This window comes from Musa acuminata, chromosome BXJ2-9 (assembly GCF_036884655.1).
Source record: "Musa acuminata AAA Group cultivar baxijiao chromosome BXJ2-9, Cavendish_Baxijiao_AAA, whole genome shotgun sequence".
Lineage (NCBI taxonomy): Eukaryota > Viridiplantae > Streptophyta > Magnoliopsida > Zingiberales > Musaceae > Musa > Musa acuminata.
In genome coordinates, this window is record NC_088346.1 from 1413140 (window position 1) to 1439762 (window position 26623).

The 26623-nt window shown below is 38.0% G+C and overlaps 2 protein-coding genes across 3 annotated transcripts; both read right to left on the minus strand.

The window, feature by feature from the left end:
- Window positions 1-637: 637 nt before the first annotated feature.
- On the minus strand, window positions 638-12151 carry LOC135622318 (F-box/WD-40 repeat-containing protein At3g52030-like). Of its 2 annotated transcripts, none has more exons than XM_065124070.1 (9): window positions 11827-12151; window positions 10380-10580; window positions 7733-7787; window positions 6627-6725; window positions 4961-5064; window positions 3871-3960; window positions 3469-3611; window positions 1605-1629; window positions 638-1312 (listed from the first exon to the last, which is right to left on the minus strand). In XM_065124070.1, the coding sequence occupies exons 1-9, from the start codon at window positions 12018-12020 to the stop codon at window positions 943-945; spliced, it is 1281 nt and encodes a 426-aa protein (XP_064980142.1). In that variant the 5' UTR covers window positions 12021-12151; the 3' UTR covers window positions 638-942. The 2 variants fall into 2 exon arrangements, with proteins under 2 accessions (XP_064980142.1, XP_064980141.1); XM_065124069.1 differs by having other exon boundaries at window positions 1605-1689; window positions 11827-12149.
- A 938-nt stretch (window positions 12152-13089) lies between these two features.
- Window positions 13090-19586, minus strand: LOC103996721 (protein NBR1 homolog). The gene is made up of 7 exons (XM_009417692.3): window positions 19292-19586; window positions 14903-16176; window positions 14684-14804; window positions 14360-14605; window positions 14113-14262; window positions 13458-14036; window positions 13090-13363 (listed from the first exon to the last, which is right to left on the minus strand). Exons 1-7 carry the CDS (start codon window positions 19328-19330, stop codon window positions 13265-13267), a joined length of 2508 nt encoding a protein of 835 aa, XP_009415967.2. The 5' UTR covers window positions 19331-19586; the 3' UTR covers window positions 13090-13264.
- Window positions 19587-26623: the final 7037 nt, after the last annotated feature.

Consider the following 26623-nt stretch of genomic DNA (forward strand, 5'->3'; position numbering starts at 1 on the left):
GTACCATTTTTTTCATCGAGATTCGTTGAGTTTGCACCTCAAATTCGATTTTTATTTTTTTTGTATCGACAAACGAAATGCAATGAAGATGTTCTGCTTGATCGCCTCGTCCTCACTGTTATCTCGAGGTATTTCTTCACCGACAGTTCCGGCCATGATTCGATTCGACGATTCCGAACTGAATTGGGTTTCAACAGTTCGACTGTGATTACCGAAACAGACGATTTCATTTCAGTTTTGAACTGATGAAAAAAATAGAAAACACTAAATACCCCTCCCTACAAATGATGAATACATCCCTTCTAACAATGTAATACACAACTAATTGAAGAAGTATTTTGATAAAAATAAAAAAAGATAAAATACCTCAACTAGGTGTGGCCCAATGAGTCAATCCGCAAGCAAGTGAAATTAAACATTACCCCTTATATTTGGATCCTATTAAAATTGAGGTTATTGTACTTGAAAATTTTACATTAAAATCCTTATAATTCTGAAAATAAAACAAATAATCTTTTTGTTCATCATTTTCACGTCAATCCAACGCATTATATCACATGTTATATTTTTCATTAATACAATTGATGACGTTAGGACAAATAAGATTATTTATTTTATTTTCAAAACTATAAAAATCTCAATATAAATTTTTAAATATAACGACCACAATGCTAATAGGATTTAAGTACAAGAGGTAATCTACAATTAACCCTCAACGACATGTACCTCCTGAGGGCGTTCAGCATCAAAGATAGAGCAATGTTCACACTGCCGTTCAATTGTACATACCACCAATTGAAACAACAGCATAAGACAGTGAATCATCTGATGAAACACTTCACCCAGAGGCTTCAATGAAATATCATAAATCTGTTCACAGGCTAATTCATGTAACTGACTTAAAATAAGAGGAACAAGACTTTCTGCATCTAAATCAGCCAGCTAATTGTTCATGTGAAATCTCCACGCCCTGATGAACTTCTCATTGTGAGTGGTGACGATCTTATTCATTCCCACAGCCAGACATGTTATGGGAGGCCGCAAGTATCTGGGAATGATATCCAAGCAGGTGGTATCCTGAAGCCTCCTCACCTTCTTTTGAACCACTTCATGACTGTTCTTAGAAGAAAGTGGCACCCCATTGGTAGCATCTATCACCAAACTTGAAAGAATTTCACCGGTGCTCTGGTTCAGAATGCGGAGTACACCATCTATTCCACCGACGGCTAACATAGATGTATCATTTGATAGATGGTGGACAGTGTAGATGACGTTGGGACTAACCCGTGTTTCCCAGACTGGTCTCAGAGTCCTGAAAGAAGCAAAAAAGTTCAGGGTTCCTCCAAATAAGCTTCTTAAATATAGTCACTCGGATGCATATACATAAACCAAGTTACAAACTTGCACTGATCCAAGTTTGAAGTATAGAAAAAAGTCCAAGATCAACTGATAGTGACTTTCTTTTAGGATAATGAGTTTAAGCCTTTGCTTCAAATGGACTAGCCACATGATTCACATTCATGGAACATAAATAAGATTTAAAAGATTAGAAGAGGGACTCCTATGCAAATCACATAATGGAGCTAAGTATTTGCATTACTAACCTGAGGTCCCAACAATGAGCATAGCCTGAAGTTGATCCAGCAAACACCGAGTATGAATGCATGTTAAAAGAGAAGCATTTCAGGCCTGCTCTAAGGAATGATATTGTTAGACAAAGATCTGATGGAAACAACAAAGAGCCTCACATGGAATCTGAAGGGATCAAGATGGGAACTGTGTGCCTGATTATTTGCCATTTTCAGGATAACGTATGCTTTCAATCAGAAAATATCACTATAAATTTACACCCATAATATTCAGAAAATGAAATATTATTTTAAATAAAGCTCTGTAATGAATTTGAGGGCTAAAAACAGTATGAACAAGGGCCTCAAAGCCTGTTGGATATTCCACACAGCTACCAAAATATATTAACACATGGCACTATGGTTCTGTACATTATATCATAGTACTACATTACCGTATGGGTACTGTAGTGATACTGCCAATATTGTAGTAAATATTCAACTTCATGTTTTTAAGAAAAACAAAGGAAAGAACAAAAAAAAAAGTAGAACAGAAATAATAACAGCGATGATATAGAACCTAAGATATCATATCTCATGGCTTTTGACCATTCTAACACCTCACACATATGAAAAGAGAAAATCAATGCAATACAAAGAGTTACTGGTTCATTCACGAACAGCAGAAGGGAAAAGAAACACCCTTACAGTAGAAATACCTCCAATAGTTCCACAAACAATAAACTTCAAACACTTGAAATCGATCAAATGAAACAAGACTGCCAGTGATTGCAAAAGGCGCTCGGGCGCTCGCCTAGGCGCTCGGGCGAGGCGAGGCGAGGCCCGAGCGCCTCGCTAATGTCCCAGGCGGCGCGCTTCAATCAGGCGCTCGCCCGAGCCCAGGCGCTGGGCGCTTCGGGCGAGCGCCTGGGTAAACCGAACCAGAATTTTAGGTCTGGTTCGGTCCTGGTTCGGTTGTTAGTTGGTTCAATCGAACCAACTAAACCGATATAACCCCAACCCTAACCTGCTGCCGCTGCCGATCCCGATCGCGATCTCGTCGCTCGCTGTCGCTGCTGCCGCTGCTCGCCGCTGTCGCTGCTCACGCCTCCCGCGAGCCTTCCCGCTGCTCATGCCTCCCGCGAGCCCTCTCGCTGCTCGCGCCTCCTGCGAGCCCTCCTGCTGCTCGCGCCTCCCGCGAGCCCTCTCGCTGCTCGCGTCTCCTGCGAGCCTTCCCGCTGCTCGCGCCTCCCTCGAGCCCTCCCGCTGCTCACGCCTCCCGTGAGCCCTCCCGCGAGCCCTCTCGCCTCCTGCGAGCCTTCCCGCTGCTCGCGCCTCCCTCGAGGCCTCCCGCTGCTCGCGCCTTCCGCTCCCTTTCCCTTTCCCGCTGCCGCCGCTCGCCGCTGCTGCTGCTGCCGCTGCCGTCGCTGCTGCTACCGCCGCTCGCCGCTGCTTCCTCGTTTCTCCGTCAGCAGATTTATACTGTTAATGTGATTATATTTATTAATTATATTATATATTTTTATATTTTTATTTAAAATTTTAAATAATTATATTTATTAATTATATTTTATATTTTTATATTTTAGCGCCTCGCTTCGCTCGGGCGAGCGCCTAGCGCCTCGGGCGTTTTTGGACCTTGGCGCCTTTTGGCGCCTAGCGCTTTTTAAATCACTGAAGACTGCACAACTCATCATCAATGGACAAGATTTTTCATTCATTTGCCCATTTAGTGGTTTAGATCAAATGACAATAAAGCAAATAAGAGAAAGATGATATATGATACATGATCTAAATCCACATTTTTTGTTTCATCAGGCCAGATGAAAGATTGTACAATTTTGATCAACCTAGTTATTTAGTTTTGTTATATGACAGTGCCACGGTTTAGGAAAATCACCTGTAGGAGAAAAACAAGACTTCACAGAACCCATCCTTTTACCAGATGACAAATCTGCAATAGCTATGTTTCCAAATGTAGAACCACCAATAACTAATTGATCATCAGTCAAAGTCAAGCATGTGACTGGTCCAGAATGCATCCTGCAAAATGTTGGACCCAGAGTACATTCATGTGGCATCTTCTCGTATGTTTATAAATAATAAAAATGAACAGGCATGCAGATATAAGTAACAGATAGAAGTTGCCCCAAGTTTAGAACATGAGTCCTCAAAAAGGAAACATGCTTACCTATATGCAGAATACAAAATATAGATTGATGTTAACAAAATCCTACTTTTGCTATTCTTCTTTAGTAATTACATAATGCTATGCATGGAAATTGCTTGGTCACATTTGTACCTAATTATTCGAGAGCATCTTCCACTATACATATCAAATACACGAACTCTACCATCTTCACAACCAATCACAGCCTCTGGATCGATATAACTGCCAAAACAATGGACAAAAATATTAAAACAAGTAAACATATGAAGAAATCAGTAGAATATTAATTCACATGGCTCAGAAAAATGATAATAACCAAAGACAATAAGACATGCCAAAAATCAAGGTGATTGGGATAAAATCTAGTGCTACCAAAGCACCAATATATAATTGCTAATATGACGTCTGAAGACACTTTTGCTTTACTATAAATTTATCAAACATTAATCAAATGAAAACTGTAATTTTGCTGGAAGTTCAAGCACATGCTCCCACATTCATTGCGTGAGGCATTTTATAGTTATGCTACACGTGCTACATTATGCTTCATGGAATTGACAATCCTAGTTGATAAAAAAACCAGTGCAAAGGTGTCATCATCATGACTCCGACAACAAATAAAAACTGAATACCAAACATTAACAAGATAAGGTGCTGGATCTGAAGAACTTAATACAAGATGAAAATATTCTTTCTGCTGCTATATACAATCTCAAAACATGAACTTAATAAACTCTTTCACTTGGCAGATCTGATACTGGAGGTACGCCTGAGCCAAAGTGAACCAGAGCATATCTATTAGTACCAGTTTAATACAGACCTATACCAGTACAGTCCATACTGCTTAGGCTAACAAATAACAGAGACTAATTACTCCAGTTTGACTTTTGCCTTCATTGACATACATCATTCAGTCACCACTAATTCACATGATCTAATGTGCTCGGCTTATTCAACAGGACAAGGTCTACAATATACCATTTCATGAGGCCAGTATAGAGAATATATCAAAATTACAACTTTGATTTTGTTTCTAGCAGACCTTAGTGCACCATATTCAACAGCACAAATCTGTTAAGTATCAACTGAAAATTACCTATTTTACATTCCAACAAAAACCTATGAAAATGAATTTTACTGCATATGCTTCCATCTGAGGTGAATTTAGTAATCAATTTATTTAAATAATAATGATGAAAAGAAAACCCTTTTTTCTGCTCACCGCATACATAGTCCACGTGTGAAGATACCTTTGCATGATTGGAAGATACCTCTTTGACCATGGCGCCTCCATATGCATATTCGATCACTAGTTAAACCTACAATCTGAAAGTATAGAAATTTGAAACCATTAAAAAACTTTATTAATCATTGTCATGATCTCCTTATCAAAAGTGCATTAAAATTTATTTCCTAGTCATAATAAGGACACAAGAGAGAAGACATGATTGTATGTAGAGAAAATGATTTGATTGAATCACATATTCAAATCAACACCTTAGCAAGAACAATAAACCAGTTTCATCTTATTAAGGTCATGAATCATATATTTTCCTTTCAGAAGCATTAACATGTGACGAACACATGATTATGGACCCCAACTAGAACCCTACTACTTTACAACAATACTACTAGAGAACCAGGTTTTTCACTGATTTTGAACCCTGGACCATTAGGTAAAACTTGCCCAATTTTATTGGATTCAAATTTATTCAAGGAAAAGAAAAGACAAAACATTATTCGTAGAGTGGATTCACAGAATTTTGTGATTTATTTCAAATCTCATGGCAGATCCCTTTTTTATTTCAGCATCCTGTTTATCCTTAAGAGGTTTCAGGCTACTCCTTTTGTCTCCCTATGTTCTTGCACTAAACTTATATAATTATCACATGTTTCTTTTTTGTCCTCCCTCTCCCCTTATTCAGCTCCTCCCCCATATGCTATCACATATTGATATAGACTGATCTTATCACATGGGAATCAAATGATACCTTGAACTATACTTGTACTGCATATATATAAGTTCTAATTATTTGAGATCGGCTACATGAATTTTTTACTATCACTAAGAGTACTATATAAAAAGTCATATGTTTAATTAAGCTCAAAGTAATTAAATCTTTATTTATAATTTTTATTAAAAAAAATTTAGGTCTTCCTCTATCTCTCCTCATACAACTAATATTAATTATTGCACTCTTCTGACTCGCATTCGGAGGTCTCCTGGACACATGCTCATACGATTTTCTCTCATTAACTTAGATAATATCATCAACAAATAACATACACTAGGAAGATCTATCATGTAAGTGACTAATAAGTTTATTCAGTATCAATATGAAAAGGTAGAGACTTATGCAGATCTTTGATGTAATACTATGCTAATAAAAAACTCGCTAAACATAATTCCTATAGTTCTAACACTAATAGCTATAATATCATACATATTTTTAATAACATCAATATAATTAATGGATATATCTTTCTTTTCTAAAACCCACCATAATAAACCTCTAGGTATCTTATCATAGGCTTTATCTAAGTCAATAAAAACCATATACAAACCTTTCTTTTTCTCCCTATACTTTTTCATTCATTGTCTTAATAAATAAATAGCTTCTATGGCTGATCTTCAAAGCATAAAACCAAATTGGTTTTTAGAGATACTTGTTTCAAGCCGTATCCTACTTTTGATAACTCTTTACCAAGGTTTCATAGTATGACTCATGATTCATAACACTATGATCTAAAGCATAAACAATTACTTCATAGACTTGTAGAAAAAAAAAAAGCATGCTAAGATATAGGAAAACATATCTTGTATATAATCACATATATGATTAAAATCTATGGAATTGAAAAGATAAATCAATACTTTACCAGTTTACCTTGTTCTCATCAAAGTCATAGTCAACTAGTTGATTCATTTCCGGACTGACATACTCATCCAAGTAGTTGCAGCTTTCTGCAGACCATAGACGCAGTACCTATTATAAGTTTCATGGCATTGCCATAAAGATTTAGAAAGACTATCTGAATACTAATCCAAGATCACATTAAGTCTTCAAAAGGGAGCCTGATGCCGGATAAATGCCTGAATGTTCTAAGGGTTACACCAGAAAGCAGCTTACAGATGCAAGTTAATCAATGTTACAGCACAGAGAAGCACAATGCTGATGCAACTAGAACAAAAGCTAGAAGAGAAGCACACTAAGAGTATGTGGAAATGTGAAACAAATACACCCATGACTGAAACAAAATCAAGTACAAATCTCCACTACATCCCAAAAATCAGACATGAAATTAATGTATTCATCATATGAACTATTACCCTTTAGCTGGAGATTTGATGAGCAAATGGGTTCATTAGCCAAGGCCAACATGGCAAATGCTGACTTAAATTGTAAACTTCAGATAATTCTTATAAGCAACTCCTAGAAAGACAAAAGAGACGAACTGGGCAACATGCATAATGTGTTGGACATGCAGGCTTGGTTTTTCTTATTCTCTTGTTCTTTTTCTTATTCTAATCATTTAGTCTTACCTCTTCAGAGATGGCTCACATTTCATTGCAATTTAACACCTCACAAGCAAGTCATGCTATTTGGAACAGTACAAAAATGATAGGATTCTTTCCACTTATTTGAATATCTAGAGCATTAAAAACTCAAACTTCTACAGCCCATTTAGAAGTTTAAACTTTAAAATCTCAATTCACTTAAGGTCTTTCAGTAGTCCCAGAATTTCATATGACTTTTATCCCTAGTTATTTACTGACTTTTAATTTGATAATATTCCCCAATCTGTGTAACAACTAAAATAGAAAAAATTCTAAATAATATTTGGTATATAAAGTAAAATACTAAGCAAATAGATAAAAATTGGTGAATCGGTAGTTTTAAAAATCATATCCATGTAAATGAAAGATTATCTACAGAAACTATTTATATGATAATATCATGTAAACAATCATAATTTCAGATAAAAGCAATACCTTATCTCCAACTCCTGTAAGAATTAAGCCTCTTTTCATCCGACATACATTCACCCTGACATATTTAAATCACTGGGATGAAAAAAATGCAATACAATAGAGAAGCAGAGTTATCCTAGTACCACTAACACTACTGGCAAAGAGAAAAAAAAATGAAAAAAAAATTGTGATACTAAATTACAATTTAACATGATAGAAGAGAACTGCAATGAGAAGTAACATTATAATCTTCAATTTAACTTGTATATGTTAAAGGAAGTCTGCATAGCTAAAAACTTGCATTTTGTAAAAGCAAAGACTACACAGAGAAGTATTAGCTTACAATAACTATAAATTGCCAGATTGCTTTTACCAAGGTTCCAAATACTAGACAGATGCAGTTCAGTATCGGTCAATATTTATTTTACTATTTTTTGGTGATAGCAGATGAAACAGGCGAGTATACCAGTACTATACCAGTCCAACCAGTTACTAAAACAGGTAACAGACTAAGATATAAAACCTTATCTTTTACTAAGAGATTGAATATGCGTCTAAAAGTTATGATAACTAATTGATCCTGTGAGTAGAATTACTTTCAAAAGAAAGGACAACTAGAAGCGAAATGAAAAATGTGACATCTAACCAGTCATATCCAGGTACAAAAATACCTCACATTATACTGGAGTAATCTTAACTATATTAATCATATTACTTGGAAGCAATGATGAGGATCTTCTTGATCAGTATTTATTGGTTCAATTGTAAATCAGTAAACATTTTTGTGCGTAACACTTAACTGAAGTAAACAAATCATTTAGAACCAAGGATGACGATTATGGTCAAACCAGTCAAAAAGTGAACCAGTACATGGAACCTGGGAGAAATTGCATGGTCCTAGTTCATACAGGGTGGACCACCCAATTTTGATTGATACATCTAGGTGTACTAGGTAACAAAATACTGCATGGTACTCGCATCCAACTGAACCATCCGACTTGTTTAAACATTTAATCAGTCCCCTTTCCCACATTATCTTTCTATGACTCTCTTTTTTCTCAAATTAAACTTCAACTTCAAGCAAATCAAGCTTCAATTGCAAAAATTGGTACGTCATTTTTCCAAAGGAAGGTAAATCTAAAGCTAATCTTTTCTTTTTCTTTGTGTTCTTTTAAATGCGTGAAATGAATCTTTATTCTTGTGTTTTTCTTATGGTTTTACTCATGAATTCATGTTTAGATTTAGATTAAAGAAATTATTTTTTATTTGGTTGACTAAAGAAATTATTTAGATTAAAGAGTTCATGTTGGATCTATGCAAATCAACCATAAATTTACGAGTCTAAAAAGTTGACGACTTCGAGGAGATGAGAGAAAGTTTAGTTGAGATCAAATGAGATATGAGTTCCTCATGATCACAGCCTTCCTACCATAATGATTTCATGGACCACATATGAAATTAATAATTGATCCAATTGAGAATATAAATACCAGTCTGATACCAATTCCAATAACCTAGCCAGCAATCAATACTGATCGTCCTCAACAAAAACAAAAGACAAGGCTTACTATAAATTATTAGGCTAGAAACTAATACCGATGGGTTTATACCAAGACATCATATCATGCATACCATACCAGTTTAACCGATGATTGGTATTGATAATGGACCAATATTTTAATCTTTCTCCCGAACAAAAGCAATTAGCATAAATCCTAGTATGCGTGTTAAACATGGAATAGACAAATCTGTAAAATGCCAAATGCAGACACGACATATATGGCAGAACAAAAGGAAAAAGCATCGTCCAATGTGTTACTTCGTGTTATTTTTTCTTATTTTTCAAAGAAAGAGAAGGTCAATATTGAGATATGATTTGTAGGTATATAACATACTATGGCAAAGTGATTGTGCCAAACAGAACATTTTTAATGCTAAAGAACTTACAAGACAATAGGCCCTTGACATTGTCTACCTTCTACATCACTCATCGATACATAGCATCGTGCCCCTTCGTTAGCACCCTACAAGCAAGATACAAGCTTGTTGGCACAGGACACTAGGCATAAGTTATGCATGGACTAGGATTTTGCCACAAAGGCGACACGGCCTGAGTTTAGTGAAAACTTTCACCAATGTCAGATATGTTTTATCATGGTTTGAATTTTTGATCGGCACGACCCTTACAGTGCCATGCTAGTGTAAAATACTATGGAGACTCCAATTCTTAACCTACTTTGTTTGCACAAGAGGCATGCAGACTATATTATGCCAGATTGGACGGTGCCAACATTGAACTAAAACCCCCATGTCAATAGTATTGAAAACCTTGGTTTTATCAGAAAATAAACCCATGTTGATGGTAGGCAACATTGTTAAGCATCCCATACCAAACCAAATTCATTATGTTGAAGGGCAGATTTTTAAGGATGTTGGATTTTTTCAGTCTTACCATTGCTGGAAAGATTTATTCAATATTTTAAGTTGTATCTCATTGTCCACAACAAATTTATAATCTTTTCAAAAACATAAACATCGGTAAATCCCTAGATGTAAGGAATAAAACTTGAAGTTTTACATTTGTTAGAGATAAGGTTGGAAACTGATAATCCAAATAGCAAAATTCTATTTATATGATATATATACTGGATAAAAGAAAAGAGAATACCTTGCCTGGTGACCACTCCATTGATCAACTTTAACCGAGCCTCTGAGAAAGGATAACTTGTGTTCTTCCATAGCTATCTCTTCCAGATAGATCTTCATTGATGTTTCTAGCATATCTGACTTGATAGAAGCACATTTAAGATGTGGATTTCTTTTGTTATATAGATCTCTCATCAATGAGGATGTGTAGATTAGATTGTTCCTGTAACATAATAAGTCATGAGCATTTATCGGTCTTCAAATAAAAAAAAATTAGAAACATATTTGGACTCTAAATTTATGTTGAAATTTTTCATTCCATATCCCTATATCTTAGTGATATAAAAAACCATTCCCTCCCCTTTTCCCGTGTAATTACATCCCAAAGCTTGTGGTGAACATGTGTTAGTTGAAAGAGTCATCATTATTCAGTTTGACCATTGAATGTAGCAGTTGAAATTATAATGATTAAAAGAACTCTGCTTTTCATCAATAGAAATGGGAACTATTAAGCAAGTAATAACAGTTTCTCCACATCTCCCTACTCTTCTTCCTCCTCTATTCCGCGTATCTTCTTCCTCACCTGTTCTTCCTCATCTAAATCAACTAGATCCATATTCCTTCAAATCCACATGACTTTGTTTAGTTAAAAAAAGTGAAAAAAAAATCCATTTAGATTTGTATGTGCTTCCAATCCGTAAAATGCAAGTGAATTACAAATTTTCCCTTCGGGCCTATTGCATTAGAATTTTATCCTTAACTTGTTTACATTGATTAAGGAAGATGCGGAGTTCACAAAAAACAAAAAAGAGATTTTCCTAATTGTACAACGCACACACAAAACAAAAACTCTAACATGCAAGTGAATTACAAATTTTCCCTTGGGGCCTATTGCATTAGAATTTTATCCTTAACTTGTTTACATTGATTAACGAAGATGCGGAGTTCACAAAAAAAAAAGAAGAGATTTTCCTAATTGTACAACCCCTCACACTTGCTGAAACATATTTATCCTATGTGAACAGTTGGGACGGCTTGGTGCACTCAATGGACAATTATCTCCTATTCATGTTAGAGTGTTTTTTTGTGTGTGTGTGTTTACAGTTGGAGGAGCTTTGGCCTGCACTATGTGTTTATTAATTTTTTTTATTTTTTGCTTTGCATTTCTTCCTTTTTTTTATCCAAGGGACTTTTCCGAACAGGTTTTGCGCATTCTGGTCGGGAATGGGTTTCCTTGGTATAAAACATGCAGAAAGTTCATTAAAAAGAAATGGAAATTGTTTAGCTTCCATCATCGGTTATCCCAATTAACCAAAATCATGGACGTAATAAAGCAACTTCACGAGACTCATGAAGAAGGATGCGGCATCAGGTTTAGAAATAATAACCCAAAGCTAAGAATCTGTTCTCTTAACAGCCCTAGTACCTGAGAAGGTCAACGATGGAATCAACAAGAAAGGGAAACAAACCAGGACTTGCAGACGACAGAGCATCGGACGAGATCGAAGTGATCGAGAAGCGCAAAGACGATGCAGAGGAGGTCGGTGCCGAGAGAACGAATAGACCCGCCGGTGCCGACGTCTACCGACCTCCGCTTTCCGCGGCCGCCGCCTGATCCAGCGGCGACCGCTCGGTGTCTGCCGCTGCTGCCGGTGACCTCCATCTGCTGCTGCGCTCGACGCGCGTCACCCGACGCGCGGGTCCGAGAGGTTGCCCCCGTAAAGCAGTGCGGAGGAGGCCGGCCCAGCCACCGTCTGGGCTCTCTTGCGGACCGCCCTGATCGGCTGTTGATAGAGAACCACGAACGACACGCGTACGGCAGTCAACGGCTATTAGTTCAATATATAATATTATAAATAAATTATACTTATATTATATGTAAAATAAATAATACTAATATATTTTATAGCGAAAACATAAAATTTATACCAAACAATAGTTTTATAATGCCCCTTAATTATATAATGAATTAAAGACAGTTGATGATCGAAAGTTGAAACTCTAATCTCTCCATCGAGTCGGACGATAGAAAAATAAGTTATCGATATGTCACTTGATAGGACGAGCAGAAAATTAATCATTATGAAAAAATATATATAAATAAATGACAGTGGTTAAAATAGAAAAATAGCAACGATGAGAGAGACAAAATAAGAAAGAGTACAAAAAAAAAGAAAAAGAAATGACGTAATGAAAGAAGCTAGAGATGATTAAAAGGAGAGAGAATAACAGGAAAGGTGATTTAGAAAGGAGTGGAGGTAATAAATACATGATTAAAGAAAACATCTCATTTTTACTTTCTTATGAAAATAAAATACCCTCAAAATGGTCAATATTAATACATAATAATAATTCAGTCGATGACCGAAACGCGTAGTAGATAATGTCAACTGTCTGTTTAATCATTAGTCATCTCGCAATATGCATGACGGATTTCCTTTTCTATAAATATGGATTTATTGGGCAAAAGCTACCAATGGAAGTCCTCGACGTACGTGGCTTGAGAAGTCTGTTTTGGCTATGATGGTAAGTCAACTTGTGGTCGAGTCAATTCCAACAAGGATGAAGAGTTCATCACAAGTCATCCAGATCTGTGTCAAACGTAAAAATGAATACAAATATGCCCTACCCCTCGTACAAAATGAGAGCCTTCAGTTAAAATACAAACATATCCCATTGCCACGTTCATCACTGAAACGAGTGACAAATGGAATACATGCAACACAGAGATATTCCGATGCAACGATCCAATCACATATATTATTGCAGATGAAATATAAGTTGCAGCTATTAAAGAGCAGAAGGCCATATGTATCCAGTGGAGAAACAAGTATCAACATCATGTAGTTAATCACGAAGTCCTACGTAATAGTTATTTACAGACTCTTATGTGTAGATATAATACCACTATGCCTTTTCCCCGGCAATGAGATCAAGTACAACTCGCTTTATGCTACCATCATATTTTATCAGCAGCTTTTTGTTCATTACCCTATCGGAGAAACCCTGCAACCACATAACGATGACAAGTGAATCCTGGACCGTATTATTGCAAGACAATTAAAGTAATTCTGCAGTACTAAACAGTTAAGAACCCAACCATGTCCTGCAGCTCCTCAAGAAGTGGCTCCCATTCAGCATAGCCGCAAAGATCATCGATGGACTGCTCCAGGTCATACTTGTTTAGCCTAAGAATCTCCTTGTTTAAGTCAATTTGCTTAAACCCCATGCTTTCCAGCTCATCGAGCAATGTCTCCTCGACAGTGTTGTCCTCGGCAACTGTTTTAGATGGTGGCACAAGAAAAGATGATTCATATTCTGACACTGATAAATCAATTATGGGATACGACACGGGAGGATTCACAATGGGCATGGGCAGTGCAATGGCATCAGCGGCGGCAGGATGCACTCCCACGGGAGGATTCACTATGGGCATGGGCTGTGCAATGGCATCAACGGCGGCAGGATGCACTCCCTCTGTTGGGACTTCATTGACGAATGGCCTAACAAGTTCATCTGAAATGTTGGTGAGTATGGGTTCAGGAGCAACATCATCAAAAGGCTCAGCATTGACATCTATGATTCCAAACCCATCTCGACTAGTGCTTTCAGGTGGCAGATTCAAATTCAAATCAGCACTGAAAACACCAGTAGCAGAGCTTGGTCGAGAGATATCCACCTGTATGAGAAAACAAGGGATTCTTACACAAAAGAAAAAAGGTACAGCGAATTAATTTTTGGGGCAGATGACAGACCTGGATAAGAACCCAAACTCGTTGCCCAAACTTCTGTCCAGAAGGTGATGCCAATCTCCAATATGAAAAGTACCTACCTGGCATTGCTGGTGAGGTGAGATCAACTGCAATATCAACCTTCTCATTCACAGGAAATCCATCAGCTGGAATCTGCATAAGATGAGATTGCAACATCATTTTTGGTATAACAAGATGAGATAAGTACAGCTCTCCCTAAGGACAGGTCATAAACAATTCTATAGAATACCTCCAATAAAACTGAGTCCCGGTTTGCAAATCTATCACCACCAACCCAAACAAGTCTTGTACCATATGGCCATCGAGTCGAACCATTATTCTGCATTCGCCATATCTTTGTAAACGGAGTAGAAGGAGGAAGTACAGTTCCATCATACACAGTCACATCTTGAATAAAGCGACTTTCTAATTTTGATCTAGATTGTCTCGCACCAAAACCATGTAAATGTGGTGAAAGGAGCCGACGTCGAGAATGCTAGAATTAGGAAAGCAGAAGAAGTCAGGGCATCCTATATTATGAAATTAAATCAAGTGAAAGAAGGTTAGGCCATACTGAATTATAACAACCCTTGAACACTTTACGAGATGAATGATGTGCCCTGTCAATCCTGGTATAATCAGCTTTATTAACCATATCAGAGAAACAAATGCCACATAAATCATAGTCTTTTTTCCTGCAAAGCCAAAGAAGAAACATGAAAGTATAAGAAGACTGACTTAGAACAACTATATAAAACTAACATTGAAAAAGGAAAGTCAAGTAATGCCTTACACATTAGATTTAAATCGAGGACCAATGATTGGATGCATTCCACAACCATCACATATAATTCCCCTGTGGAAAGTACAGAACATGTTGTCATTAGACCCATCATCCCTTTCGTAAGGATGGCCAAGAGGGTGAATAGGAAGATCAAGAGCCGCTATCTTGGTATGCTGTTTGACTCCCTGAAAATTAAAACCATCAGGAAGATCAAGAGACGATATCTTAGCATGCTGTTTGACTCCCTGAAAACCAAAACCATTAGGTGTTCTTGAAGGGGCTGCATCGGTTGGAAGTTGTTTGTTGTTGTCACCAGCCACCATGCCAGGAAACCCATATGTATTAGTTGGAGCATGAGATGGATTAAATGATTCATTATTATGTTCTGAAATCATCTCAGGTGGCACATAAAGGACAGATTTTCCTTTACCACCAACATCACCATTTTCTTTGTTATGATCAGTGAACTCATTGCTAGCACAAATGGCTGCTAGTAAATCATCAGTCAAGGCATATCCTGGTGCTAGCTCAAATGTTGGAAGATCTGGACTGTTCATATTAAGATCACCAGAGGTATCAGTCTTGACCATGTTAACATGATTCCCATTGAGACTCTCATGCTCCTTCTGCAAAAGCTCTGAAACTAGATCAGTTGATTTTGTTGATACTGAAGCAGAAGTAAATGGAACCTTTGGTGGCCCACTAATATTAAGATCCTTTGGCTGAGTTGGAGTTGTTGTCTGACTAGGCATTCCTGCTGACTCACTATTTGGCCTGTTGACAGGCTGACTAACATTTGATATTCCAAACTTGGAGAACTGGTCCACAATTTGAGATATTGCTGGTGCAGAAGATGAAGCCTTTGAAAGGAAATCATTAGAGATCTTGGAAAGTGAAGTACGAAATGGTTCAGGAACATGTTTCAAGGCTTCATCAATAACAGAACTAATTTCAGATGGTTGATTCTCTTCTTGACGTGGCATGGCATTTGCAGGGCTCATGTTCTCCTGTTTCAGGTCAGTGCCTCCAGATGCATAAGATTTCAACTGAACATTGATTCTCAGAGGATTCAAATGCTGATTAACAGCAGCATCACGCAACTCATCATCATCATCTAGCGCTACAGTGTCACCATCTTCATCAACATAGTTAAGAACAAGATCGGCTTCTGGACTGAGTTTGAAGAGGTTAATAATCTTCTTTCGGAGTCTAGTCATGTTGTGATCTATCATCTCTCCATGGACGTAGGCATTAAACCGCTTTAGCGTATCACCATACTTCACCTGGAAAGTACAGACGGTTGAAATGAATAAAAGGGAAAAAAATAAGACAGAGACAAACAGACAGACAGAGACAGACCAAAGGCAGTCCATTATGGTAAGGAAGATCAACTAAAGTGCCTTTTTGTTTTTTTGCCGGCTTCCTATTCCATAGAACAAGATGACAGAACTCAGCTTGAGACAAGGTCACGCAAGACCATGTCCATGCTAATACACTAATAAGCATTTTCAAAAAGTCCAAGTATCTCAGGAGCAAAAACAAAGGTGGAACTCATTTCTTTTTTGACCAGGAAAAACACGTTGAACCATATACAAAGGTGGCCTTGTGCACCAACACATGGTTTAAGCCTTTAAGGAGAGTCGAAATATGCAATCATATCCATGTAGGCAAAGTGAATATTTCTGGACTGGAACTCCAGTCACTTGATTGCATATGCGCAACCTTACCATGACACCAGGCCTTCTAATCACAAGGCAAAGTGGCCTTGTGCACCAACACATGGTTTAAGCCTTTAAGGAGAGTCGAAATATGCAATCATATCCATGTAGGCAAAGTGAATATTTCTGGACTGGAACTCCAGTTACTTGATTGCATATGCGCAACCTTACCCTCTAAAAGGACAGCCAGTGACTTCTAATCATATTCTTGCCTCATTTGAATTCATGCTCAGAACCTACTTATATCATGTATTTAATATAGGACCCTAAATATTTAAGTGTGAGAGCTGCATGCCACACAAAATGAACTTAGCATTTGAGGAAAAGAATTTATTTTGCTGCAACGTAATTCACAAACACCAAACTACAGCGAAAAATAGTCTTTGTTTCAATCAACAAAAGATCTTGATATGCAAGCAGAAATATGGATCTCTCCATAACATTTATAATACCACATGCTTCCAAAATAAAATTCTGCAGAGACAAAAGTCTATCATCATTAGCTCAACTCTGTATATCTCCAGAACATTTATAATACCTCATGCCTCCAAAATAAAATTCTGAAGAGACAGAAGTCTAGTATCATTAGCTCAGCTCTGCATAAAGCTCATTCTCTTATTGTACAAGATGAACCTTAATAGCCTACATCTTCAGCCTACTGATCTGAAAGACTGCATATGCAGATTTCTTTTACATTCTTTTATCTAACTCTCAATACTACTTGATGGAATCATTATTCCACAGATATAATATAACATAATATTCCATGAGCTACTTTAGTTTTACACTGGAAAAGAAAGATCGAGTGCATGTGACTCATGCCAATCTGAGGTTCACATGGATCAAAATGTGAATTGAATGCTGGCATCCAAGTTGCAAAGATAAATTTTGCAGTGGTCGATGCATGACTTGAACCTTGCACTCAAATTTGAAAGAATCAATCTTCTTATATTTTTTAAGCAATCATCAAAATTTAGCAAAAATGAAGAAATGCTCTAAAATGGTTTATTTTGATTGGGAAAAGGATGCATTTAATTTCAGAAGAATATTCAGATAGACTTTAGTAAAATATGTTCAATAAATATCTAGATGTGATTATGGGACTTAGAGGTAATATTGTATGCATTAATTCGGACCACACCCCACATTGATGAACCTCATTCCCAGGGTTTAGGCATAGTTTGTAAAGGCATAGCAAGAGAGACAACTAAGTCCTGAACAATCTACCATCACACTAAGAAAACAGTGGATTGTGCAACAAAACATAGGATCAGGTAGTGCTTTTGTGCCACAAGACGAACATAACAAACTTCCGATGGAGAAGGATAGCAACTGGCTTGATTTGGCAAAGTGATGAAGGAAACCAGCTTGAATAAGAAGTTCGACGCATACTAGTAAAGGAAGATCAGTGATCCCATTTTCGAATGGCCAGTATGGATAAGAACTTGGCCTTTTAAAATAGAGGCGACAACTGCTGTTAGGGAACAAAATTTTGCCATTCATATGGACTATAATTCGGGCACCATACAAACAGTCCATATGGATATATGATATAAAGAGACTCTTATTACTCCTACTATAGAACCAAACATGCCCTTAAGCAGAAGGATGGCCGAGGTGACACATTTAGGGGAAAAAAATCAACAGTTTCAAAGACTACCGAAAAATAAACTAGTTGCACAAGAACTACTAACAATGGAAACATCAACTTCAGGTACCCTAAGATCACATGACAAGGATTCATGACAACATTGAGTGTATGAAATTAGGTAGCTTACTAGAAATAATTTGTTTTCTGTAAGAAACTGACATGCATATGGTTCAGGAGACAAATGATACAAAGATCTTTTGTCCTTAAGTAATTAACATGGATATAGTTCCAGCAACACAAGGACCAAAGAAACTTCTTCCTGAAATAATTGGCATGCATATGGTTGCAGAAGAAAATGCTACAGCTTGAAAACATTTAGAACTCATAAACAATCAACCGATTGCAGTAAATAAAGAAACCATCGCATTTATCCAAGATCTAAAGTTTTTAACGGAACCACATCTCTTAATCTTCCTGTCGGATGACATAGAAACCATATAAACAGTCTCACTTGACACTTCCAGCATCGGACTAAAGGTACCACCCAAAAGAATTAGAGAACTAAAAGACGCTACCATCCTACGGGAAAAGGCATATTCCCTAGAATAAAAGTAACAAGCAACCAACCGCATGAAACACTGCTAGGAGTGACCGAACATGTTCAACTAGTGTAATCAACCTATCAATTTCGTGTTGATTGTTCAATCAAAAACACTTGCAACAGGGCCGACCAAACTTTACAGAAATATAGCTACGCATCCACACGATCTTTACAACAAATCAAACAGCACAAAATCCCAGAATTAAACAAAAAATACTAACGATGATCGACGATGACGCAGAACAGAAAGGGAAAATAAGGATCACCGGCAATCAACCAGACACAACCTTTACAGGAAGGGGTAGAGAGAAAGCGACCTTTGACAACATATCTAACAGCGCAAAAAGCCTAAATTTGAGCAAAGAAACCATAACGATGATCGCCGATCATGCAGAACAAAGTAGGACACATCGAGTTCATCTACAATCGACGAGCCACATACCTAATCCACAGACGAAAAAGAGATCGACAAGAAAAGACATACGGACCTTGATCACAAAGTCCCACTGGTTAAGGCGGGGCTCCATCGGCGACGAATCGATGAGCGAGAAGTGCGCCAGCTTATCGGGTGAGCCGAAGGCGCGATCAAGGGGCCCTGACCCTAAAATCTCTTCGCAGAGGATGAGAGCTAGAAAGAAGGGAGAGGGGGACGGAGAGATCGAGGCGAGGAAGTATCCGAACGACGCAGGAAGGCGAAGGGAAAGGGGCAGGGGGGTTTCGCAGCTTGTCGCAGAGAGCGCAGCGCGAGCCGCTCGGGAGATGGCAGGTATACCTTGGGCTTATTTGCCACCAGACTCGCTTTATGGGAACGAGTTGGTTTGCTTGGCCGAGAAGAAAACCAACACAGCATGGGGAGTCTGCCACGTGTGCCAAACTCAGGTGACCATAACGATCGAGGGATTTATGCTATAAAATGTTTTACCACATAATTGAATTTTAATTTTACTTTTTTAATATTAAATCTACATTATACAAATTTAAAACCGAAATTTAGTTTAATTTATCTAAAATTTAATATTAAATCTACATTATACAAATAATCTTAGATAGAAATCCAAATTTAATTTAATTTAATTATCCTCACGAAAATTTTGAAAATACCGTTGAGTTATTAAAGATTTTGATAAGATGTTGGAAAGTCAAAACATCCCAATCAGCTCCGAAAACGATATTTATGTTGATTTAATCGTAAAATATGATATTTGAGGTCTATTCTCTCTGTCATGGGGACTCGGTCAATGTTTATGTTTTGGGTATTGAGCATTGTGATTTCAATCAAGCGTTATCCGACATTATATTTGGGGGTGACACGTAATCAACTCCTAAAAGTAGTGGGATGGAAGGATTTCCTTTTGGAAAGAAAGGTTGACGTGTGAAGAGGGTGGGTAAGGATGGTGAAAGTGTCGCACGAGCGATGAGCACGTAGATGACACGTCTCTGACACATCGAGTAGCCCAAGCCAACGTGGACTGCACATAATCAACACCTTTGTATCGTAAGCATCCGACGCATATGATAGCCACGTGGATAACTACTTGAATCAAGAACCAATAGGGGGGAAATAAAAAGAAAATCGTTTGGAGAAAATTATGCCAAAAAAGATATTATACCAAAAGAAAATTTAGGGAGGGGAATAAAAAGAAAGTTGTTCAGCAAAAAATTGAGAGAAAAATAAAATAGAAGTGAGAAATGAAGGTTAAGAACATAGAACTTATAAATGATAAAAATTATCCCAGCAGGTAATAATGAAATCTCACAAGGTCACATTCCGTGCCAATCCATTCCCTCTTCTACGCACAAGAAAAGCAAGTAATATTTCCCGGTGAAACAAAGATATGGCAGTCATGTAAGATTCCTTCACCACGTACATGAACGTCAACGTCTTCTCATCTCACCTCACCTTCTGCTGCCCCTACATAAACTCGCGCCATCTCGGCCTCCCCATCATCTTCATCCGACAAGGCAAGACATGGAGGAAAACGTCTCTTCGGAGGGGTCGTCAAGGGCGGACCAGCGGGACACCAGCGATCACGCCGACCTCGCCAAGGGGAAGGAGGAGAGCGAGAAGAAGAACAAGAAGAGCGGTGGAGGGTTGAAGAAAGGACTGGAGAAGACGAAGAACGTGGCTTCGTCGGGCTTGAAGAAGGTGAAGGAGGGATCGAGCACAGGGTTTCAATGGATCAAAGGTAAGTTGCAGAAGAGGACGGACAAGCAGTGAGACCAACGAAGAAGAAGAATAAGCAGATGCATGGCGTGCGGTAGATTGGTGTTCTCTAGCTCTGTGTGTGTGTTTGTGTTGTAGTAGTACTCATTCTACAGCTTTGCCATTCGTGTTTGATTGATTGATCGATCGCAACAGTTTCGTTAATGCTCATCTTCTTGTTCTTGTTTGGGTTTGATCTTCAATAATTCTGAATGTCACATCTAATCAAAGATGATCCAAAAAAATTTACATATATATATATATATATATGATTGTTTATATTATACTCGAGAAACACAAAATAACAAAGTGATTAGTAATTTGAAGAGGTGCCAAAGAACAAAAGGAAAATTAAAACCAATCTATTATTCGTTCAAATTTCTCCCTCCACATTTTTATTTTTGGAAGAGGACGATTAACATCTTTCATCCAACATATATATATATGGCTCATTAGCATTAGTGTATATAGAAAAAAAATTTTGGAGATACATTTCCTCGGGCACTCTTTTCCTTTTTTAGATTGAAAGATGTTTTTCAAGCATTATACTAAAACAACACTATCGATGTCGGCCGAAGTCTAGATTAGAAAATATATAGAATTACTGTAAACTCATCGATAATTAATGTAAAACTATGTCAAATTTTATGAACATGAGTGTTAGAGAGTTAAAAGATTATATAACGTAAAACTGCGAACCAAATCAATATGAAAAATGAAGTGACTGGAGTTCCAGTCCAGAAATATTCACTTTGCCTACATGGATATGATTGCATATTTTGACTCTCCTTGAAGGCATAAACCATGTGTTGGTGCACTAGGCGACCTTTGTTTATGGTTCGACACGTTTTTCCTGGTGAAATAAGAAATGAGTTCCACCTTTGTTTTTGCTCGTGAGAGACTTGGACTTTTTGAAAATGCTTAATAGTGTATTAGCATGGACATGGTCTTGCGTGACCTTGTCTCAAGCTGAGTTCTGTCAGCTTGTTCTATGGAATAAAACACATATGCTCTTTCATTATATCATAAAGAAGGCAGCAAGCAAAACAAAATTAAAAAATACTGTAGCTTATCTTCCTTACGACTGCCTTTGGTCTGTCTTATTTTTTTCCCTTTTATTCATTTCAACCGTCTGTACTTTCCAGGTGAAGTATGGTGATACGCTTAAGCTGTTTAATGCCTACGTCCATGGAGAGATGATAGATGACAACATGACTGGACTCCGAAAGAAGATTATTAACCTCTTCAAACTCAGTCCAGAAGCTGATCTTGTTCTTACCTATGTTGATGAAGATGGTGATACTGTAGCACTAGATTATGATGATGATGAGTTGCGTGATGCTGCTGTTAATCAGCATCATCATCTAGTGCTACAGTGTCTTGCCTTGTCGGATTATGGCAAGGTCGGCGTGATCGCTGGTGTCCCGCTGGTCCGCCCTTGACGACCCCTCCGAAGAGACGTTTTCCTCCATGTCTTGCCTTGTCGGTTGAAGATGATGGGGAAGCCGAGATGGCGCGAGTTTATGTAGGGGCAGCAGAAGGTGAGGTGAGAAGAGAAGAACATTGAGGTTCATGTACGTGGTGAAGGAATATTACATGACTGCCATATCTTTGTTTCACCGGGAAATATTACTTGCTTTTCTTGTGCGTGGAAGAGGGAATGGATTGACACGGAATGTGATATAGTGAGATTTCATTGTCGATTTGTTGTCTCAGTAAAATTGATCTGATCGATTTATTTATATATATATGATGATAGAGCTCTGCAGCCATATATATATAAAGAATCCAGACGTTCAAATCCTTGCAGCCACTCCGGCAAACAGTCCAAATTGTCACATCCGATAATTCTCAACTTCTCAAGTCCATCACATCGTTCCATGTCCCGAGGCAAACACCTCATCTCTTGGCTTCCAACTATCTCCAAGTCCCTTATAAATCGGAGGTTGTGCCAACCCTTGAATTCAGATGTCCGCAGCATCTTACTGTTCAACCAAATACTCAGTCTTGAGACCTTCAGATCCACCTCTAAAGCTTTGAATTTTGGACATTGGATTAATGTCAATTCACCAAGTTTCGGGAATAAAAATTCTTCTCTTTCCACCTTTAGCCATTTTTGTAATGCAGGCATATTGGACAATATGAATATTTTCAAATTAGGAAATGTTCCATTTTCACCGTAGAATGATTCATCCACGGTATTGATTAAATCCATACCACTTATCTCAATAGTCTTGAGATTGAGTAGTCCTCCTAGTGACGCTAGCCTTTTACATCTCTTGAGATTGATTAGTTTGATCTTCTTCAACTTGTGGTGATAGTCAAACCCCTTTTTTATCCATACTGGAAATTCTTTGCCAGCATATAAAATAATCTCTAATTTTTTTAAGTTTGGATTGGGTTGGAGGCTTTCAAGTACTTGTAGCGAAACCAATTTGGAGGTTCTCATGTCATCCATATTGTCCCATTTCCAATATAACCTCAAATATATGAGTTGTGAAAGTATATCAAACAATTTTAAAAGGAGTCGAAGCATCTTCTGAATTTGACACTTGTTCAAGATTTTGTAGCCATAATACTTTTAGATTCATCAACAATTGCAACTCTGAGAAAACATTTCCAAGACCACCAACTATGATATGTTCAGAAAATTTCACAAGGTTATTCATTTGATTTATTCCATGTGACATTTGATTCAATGGACATCTATACACGTTGAGATCTATCAGCTTTTTCATGTTACTTAAACCCTCAGGTAATTCAATAAGCCATTGACAACCTTCCAAATCAAACTCTCTTAGATTTACAAGATTGGTGACCGAAATAGGTAACATCTGAAGCTTTGTACAATAAGCTAATTTCAAAACATGTAAATTCTCAAGATTATGTATTCCTCTCGGAATCTTACGAAGCTTTTCGCAATGAGCTAGATTTAAGACTCGTAAATTCTTGAGCTTGCACAAGGATTCAGGAAGTACTTGGATCTCGGACTGAGAAAGATTGAGGTATCTTAAGACAAGCAATTTGCCCACTGTATCAGGTAGCTGTTGGACTCTGATAGCTCGTAAACATAATATACGTAGATGTATAAGATTGGTTAACATACCTTCTGGAATATGTAGGATATGATATTTGTGTTGAAAATCCATCTCCTTCCGTTCTAATATCAAACCTCTTAACTTATTTACCCCTCTTGACAAGATCGTTGGAAATATGATCTTATTGGAATCGACCAACATACGTAGATAGAAACATTGTGGTGGGATTGTTGAATCCGAATAAGCCTTCGTCAAGATATAACAATATTTTATGACACTAAATAAAAATAGTGCAGAATCGGGGGCCTTCATATATTTCCTTTCCGTCCCTACGATGTCTGAATACGACAGAAGGCCTTCGGAAGCTAACACATGGAAGACGTCTTCATTATTGACCACGTCATCTTGTATACTCAACCATATGTACACGCCGACGAGCAATAGAAAGCTCTCCGATTGGAGCCACTTATCCTTCTCCTCCCCGGCGTAGAGATCATCCAGAACGAGCAAGTATTTGCTTCCTTGGATTCCATCGAAGAATAGCCAGATGTCCTCGCATGGCTCCCCGGTTATTGAACTCGTGAATTCTCTCATGATCCACATGGGATCCAAATAAAAATTGTTTGGGACATCCACCCAGATTCGATGTTGGAATTGCTCCTGCACCCAGGGGTGGTGGTAAATCAACCGAGCAAGGGTCGTCTTCCCATTATTGCCATCTATGAGCAGCCATTCATCACGATCGCCAGACTGTTGTTGCTGCAAAATGTCGATGATTTTTTCTACATCCTCGTTGCGTCCCACCACCTCTTCTCTTAGGACGGTGGAGTACTCTTCTTCTTGTCGTGGATCCACAGACTCCAGTATCTCCTTCGAGAGGCCCAACACAGACCCCCTCCTCACCAGACAGTTCAGCCTGCGCACCATCTCCTTGAGCTCCAATAGAATGGCTTGGCGAGAGGCCACTCGGATGCTGCAGATGGAGCGTGACGAGCGATTCGATGCTGCAGCCGCTCCTCGTCTTGGATGCCAGTCAAGGATCCTACCGAGCAGATCGTCGACGTCCACAATGGCTGCACCGACGTCGGTCACCCGCTCCTCCAACTCCGGCTCCTTCAACGCTCGAAGCTGAGCGTCCAAGATCGTGCCATTGATATTCCAGAGGCGGTCTCGAATCATCTCCATGTGGTTTGGCATGCCTAGTAGTTGCCCCTGCGCCATCATCGCAGGCATCGGCAGTATATGCAATAGCACGCGCTCCAGATCTAGTGCCAACGCCATGGCTTTGATGTCTGGGTTGCAGCTATGGAACTCCAGATTATCAATTGAGCAGTGGACTGGTAGTACTCGACCCACTTGGAATCTACAAGTATTTGTGCCTCATAGTTGTTCCTTTTCGTACATCACTTTGTTTTCATCCCAAGCAACCATTAATGCTTGATGAAAGCTAATCCAAGCAAGTAACGAATACAATGACGCACTTGGAATCTACCTTCACGATCTGTGCAAGTAACGAATCAATCATCGAAGCAAGCTCCAAGTAATCCTCGATTCTTCTCTGCCGTTGGTTACCTTTGCGTCGCTCTCCTGCGAGCGAGCGAGCCAGCTGTAAAGGAGCAAAAGAAGTTGTGGTCGCCTACGATTCTCTACCCCTCATTCGTTCTTTCTCTTCTTTCTTTTCTTCTTTCGTCTGTGTCAAGACACCGAGCAAACGGGTTTCTTTTTCCTCACCGTTTGCCTTTCTCCGATGCTCCGAGGGAGGCATGAATGTGCTAACCTTCCTCTTCTTCACTAAGAATCTTACAGGTTTTCATTAAAGCTTTACATCACCAGTGTTTTGATTTAATAGACATCTTCTTTTCTTGGGGTTAACAAAAAAGAATCCTTAGCATGACTGGAACTTTAATTAAGATAGCGGATGTGAAGGCAACTGCAACATTGCAGAGGTGATGCTTCAACAGTTGTGCAAATATATTGCTTCAACACCAAATATCATTTGGTCTTCTGCATCAAAGTGTGCTACGAATTTTGGCATAAATCAATCAATCATTTGAATTGATCATACCTGCTACTGTTCCTGCCAGCTTAACGAGTTGAAACCCTTTTTTTACTTTAACTCAGAGAAGAATAATATCTTTGGTTTTATCTTTTTACAGTATTCATAAGATTGAAATGAAATTGATATTATTTAGATACTAAACGTGTGTCTTTTTTGTCTTCATTATTTACTGAGAAAAAAGAAAATAAAAAGTGTGATGCCCTCAAGGTTAGAAAGAACTATAATTTATATTGAACAACACAAAAAGAATCTTGAATAATAAAAAACTATTTAACAAATAGAAAGCTGAGAAAAGTCAAATAATATTTTATACAATTATAGATGTATGAGCTTAAAGATATTATAACTGCATAAATTTTTCATTTTCAAAGTTACTTGGTCGTAATTGAGGAAGGAAATACCAAAAATAAAAAAAGTAGTTTAGAGAAAATTAAGAAAAAAATAAAATAGAAGTGAGAAATCAAGGTTTATAAATGATAAAAATTCTTGGAACAGGTTATAATAATTGAGAACATTATGC

Excerpts from the sequence above, each read along its gene's own strand:
- LOC135622318 (XM_065124069.1), bottom strand. The coding sequence starts at position 12,020 with ATGGAGGTCACCGGCAGCAGCGGCAGACACCGAGCGGTCGCCGCTGGA. Across the intron at positions 3,612-3,870 it reads AGATGCTCTCGAATAATTAG|GATGCATTCTGGACCAGTCA; the intron begins GTACAAATGTGA and ends AACATTTTGCAG. Across the intron at positions 1,313-1,604 it reads GCTCATTGTTGGGACCTCAG|GACTCTGAGACCAGTCTGGG; the intron begins GTTAGTAATGCA and ends TGCTTCTTTCAG.
- LOC103996721 (XM_009417692.3), bottom strand. The coding sequence starts at position 19,330 with ATGGAGCCCCGCCTTAACCAGTGGGACTTTGTGATCAAG. Across the intron at positions 16,177-19,291 it reads AGTGGGACTTTGTGATCAAG|GTGAAGTATGGTGATACGCT; the intron begins GTCCGTATGTCT and ends TGTACTTTCCAG. Across the intron at positions 13,364-13,457 it reads TTGAGGAGCTGCAGGACATG|GGTTTCTCCGATAGGGTAAT; the intron begins GTTGGGTTCTTA and ends ATGTGGTTGCAG.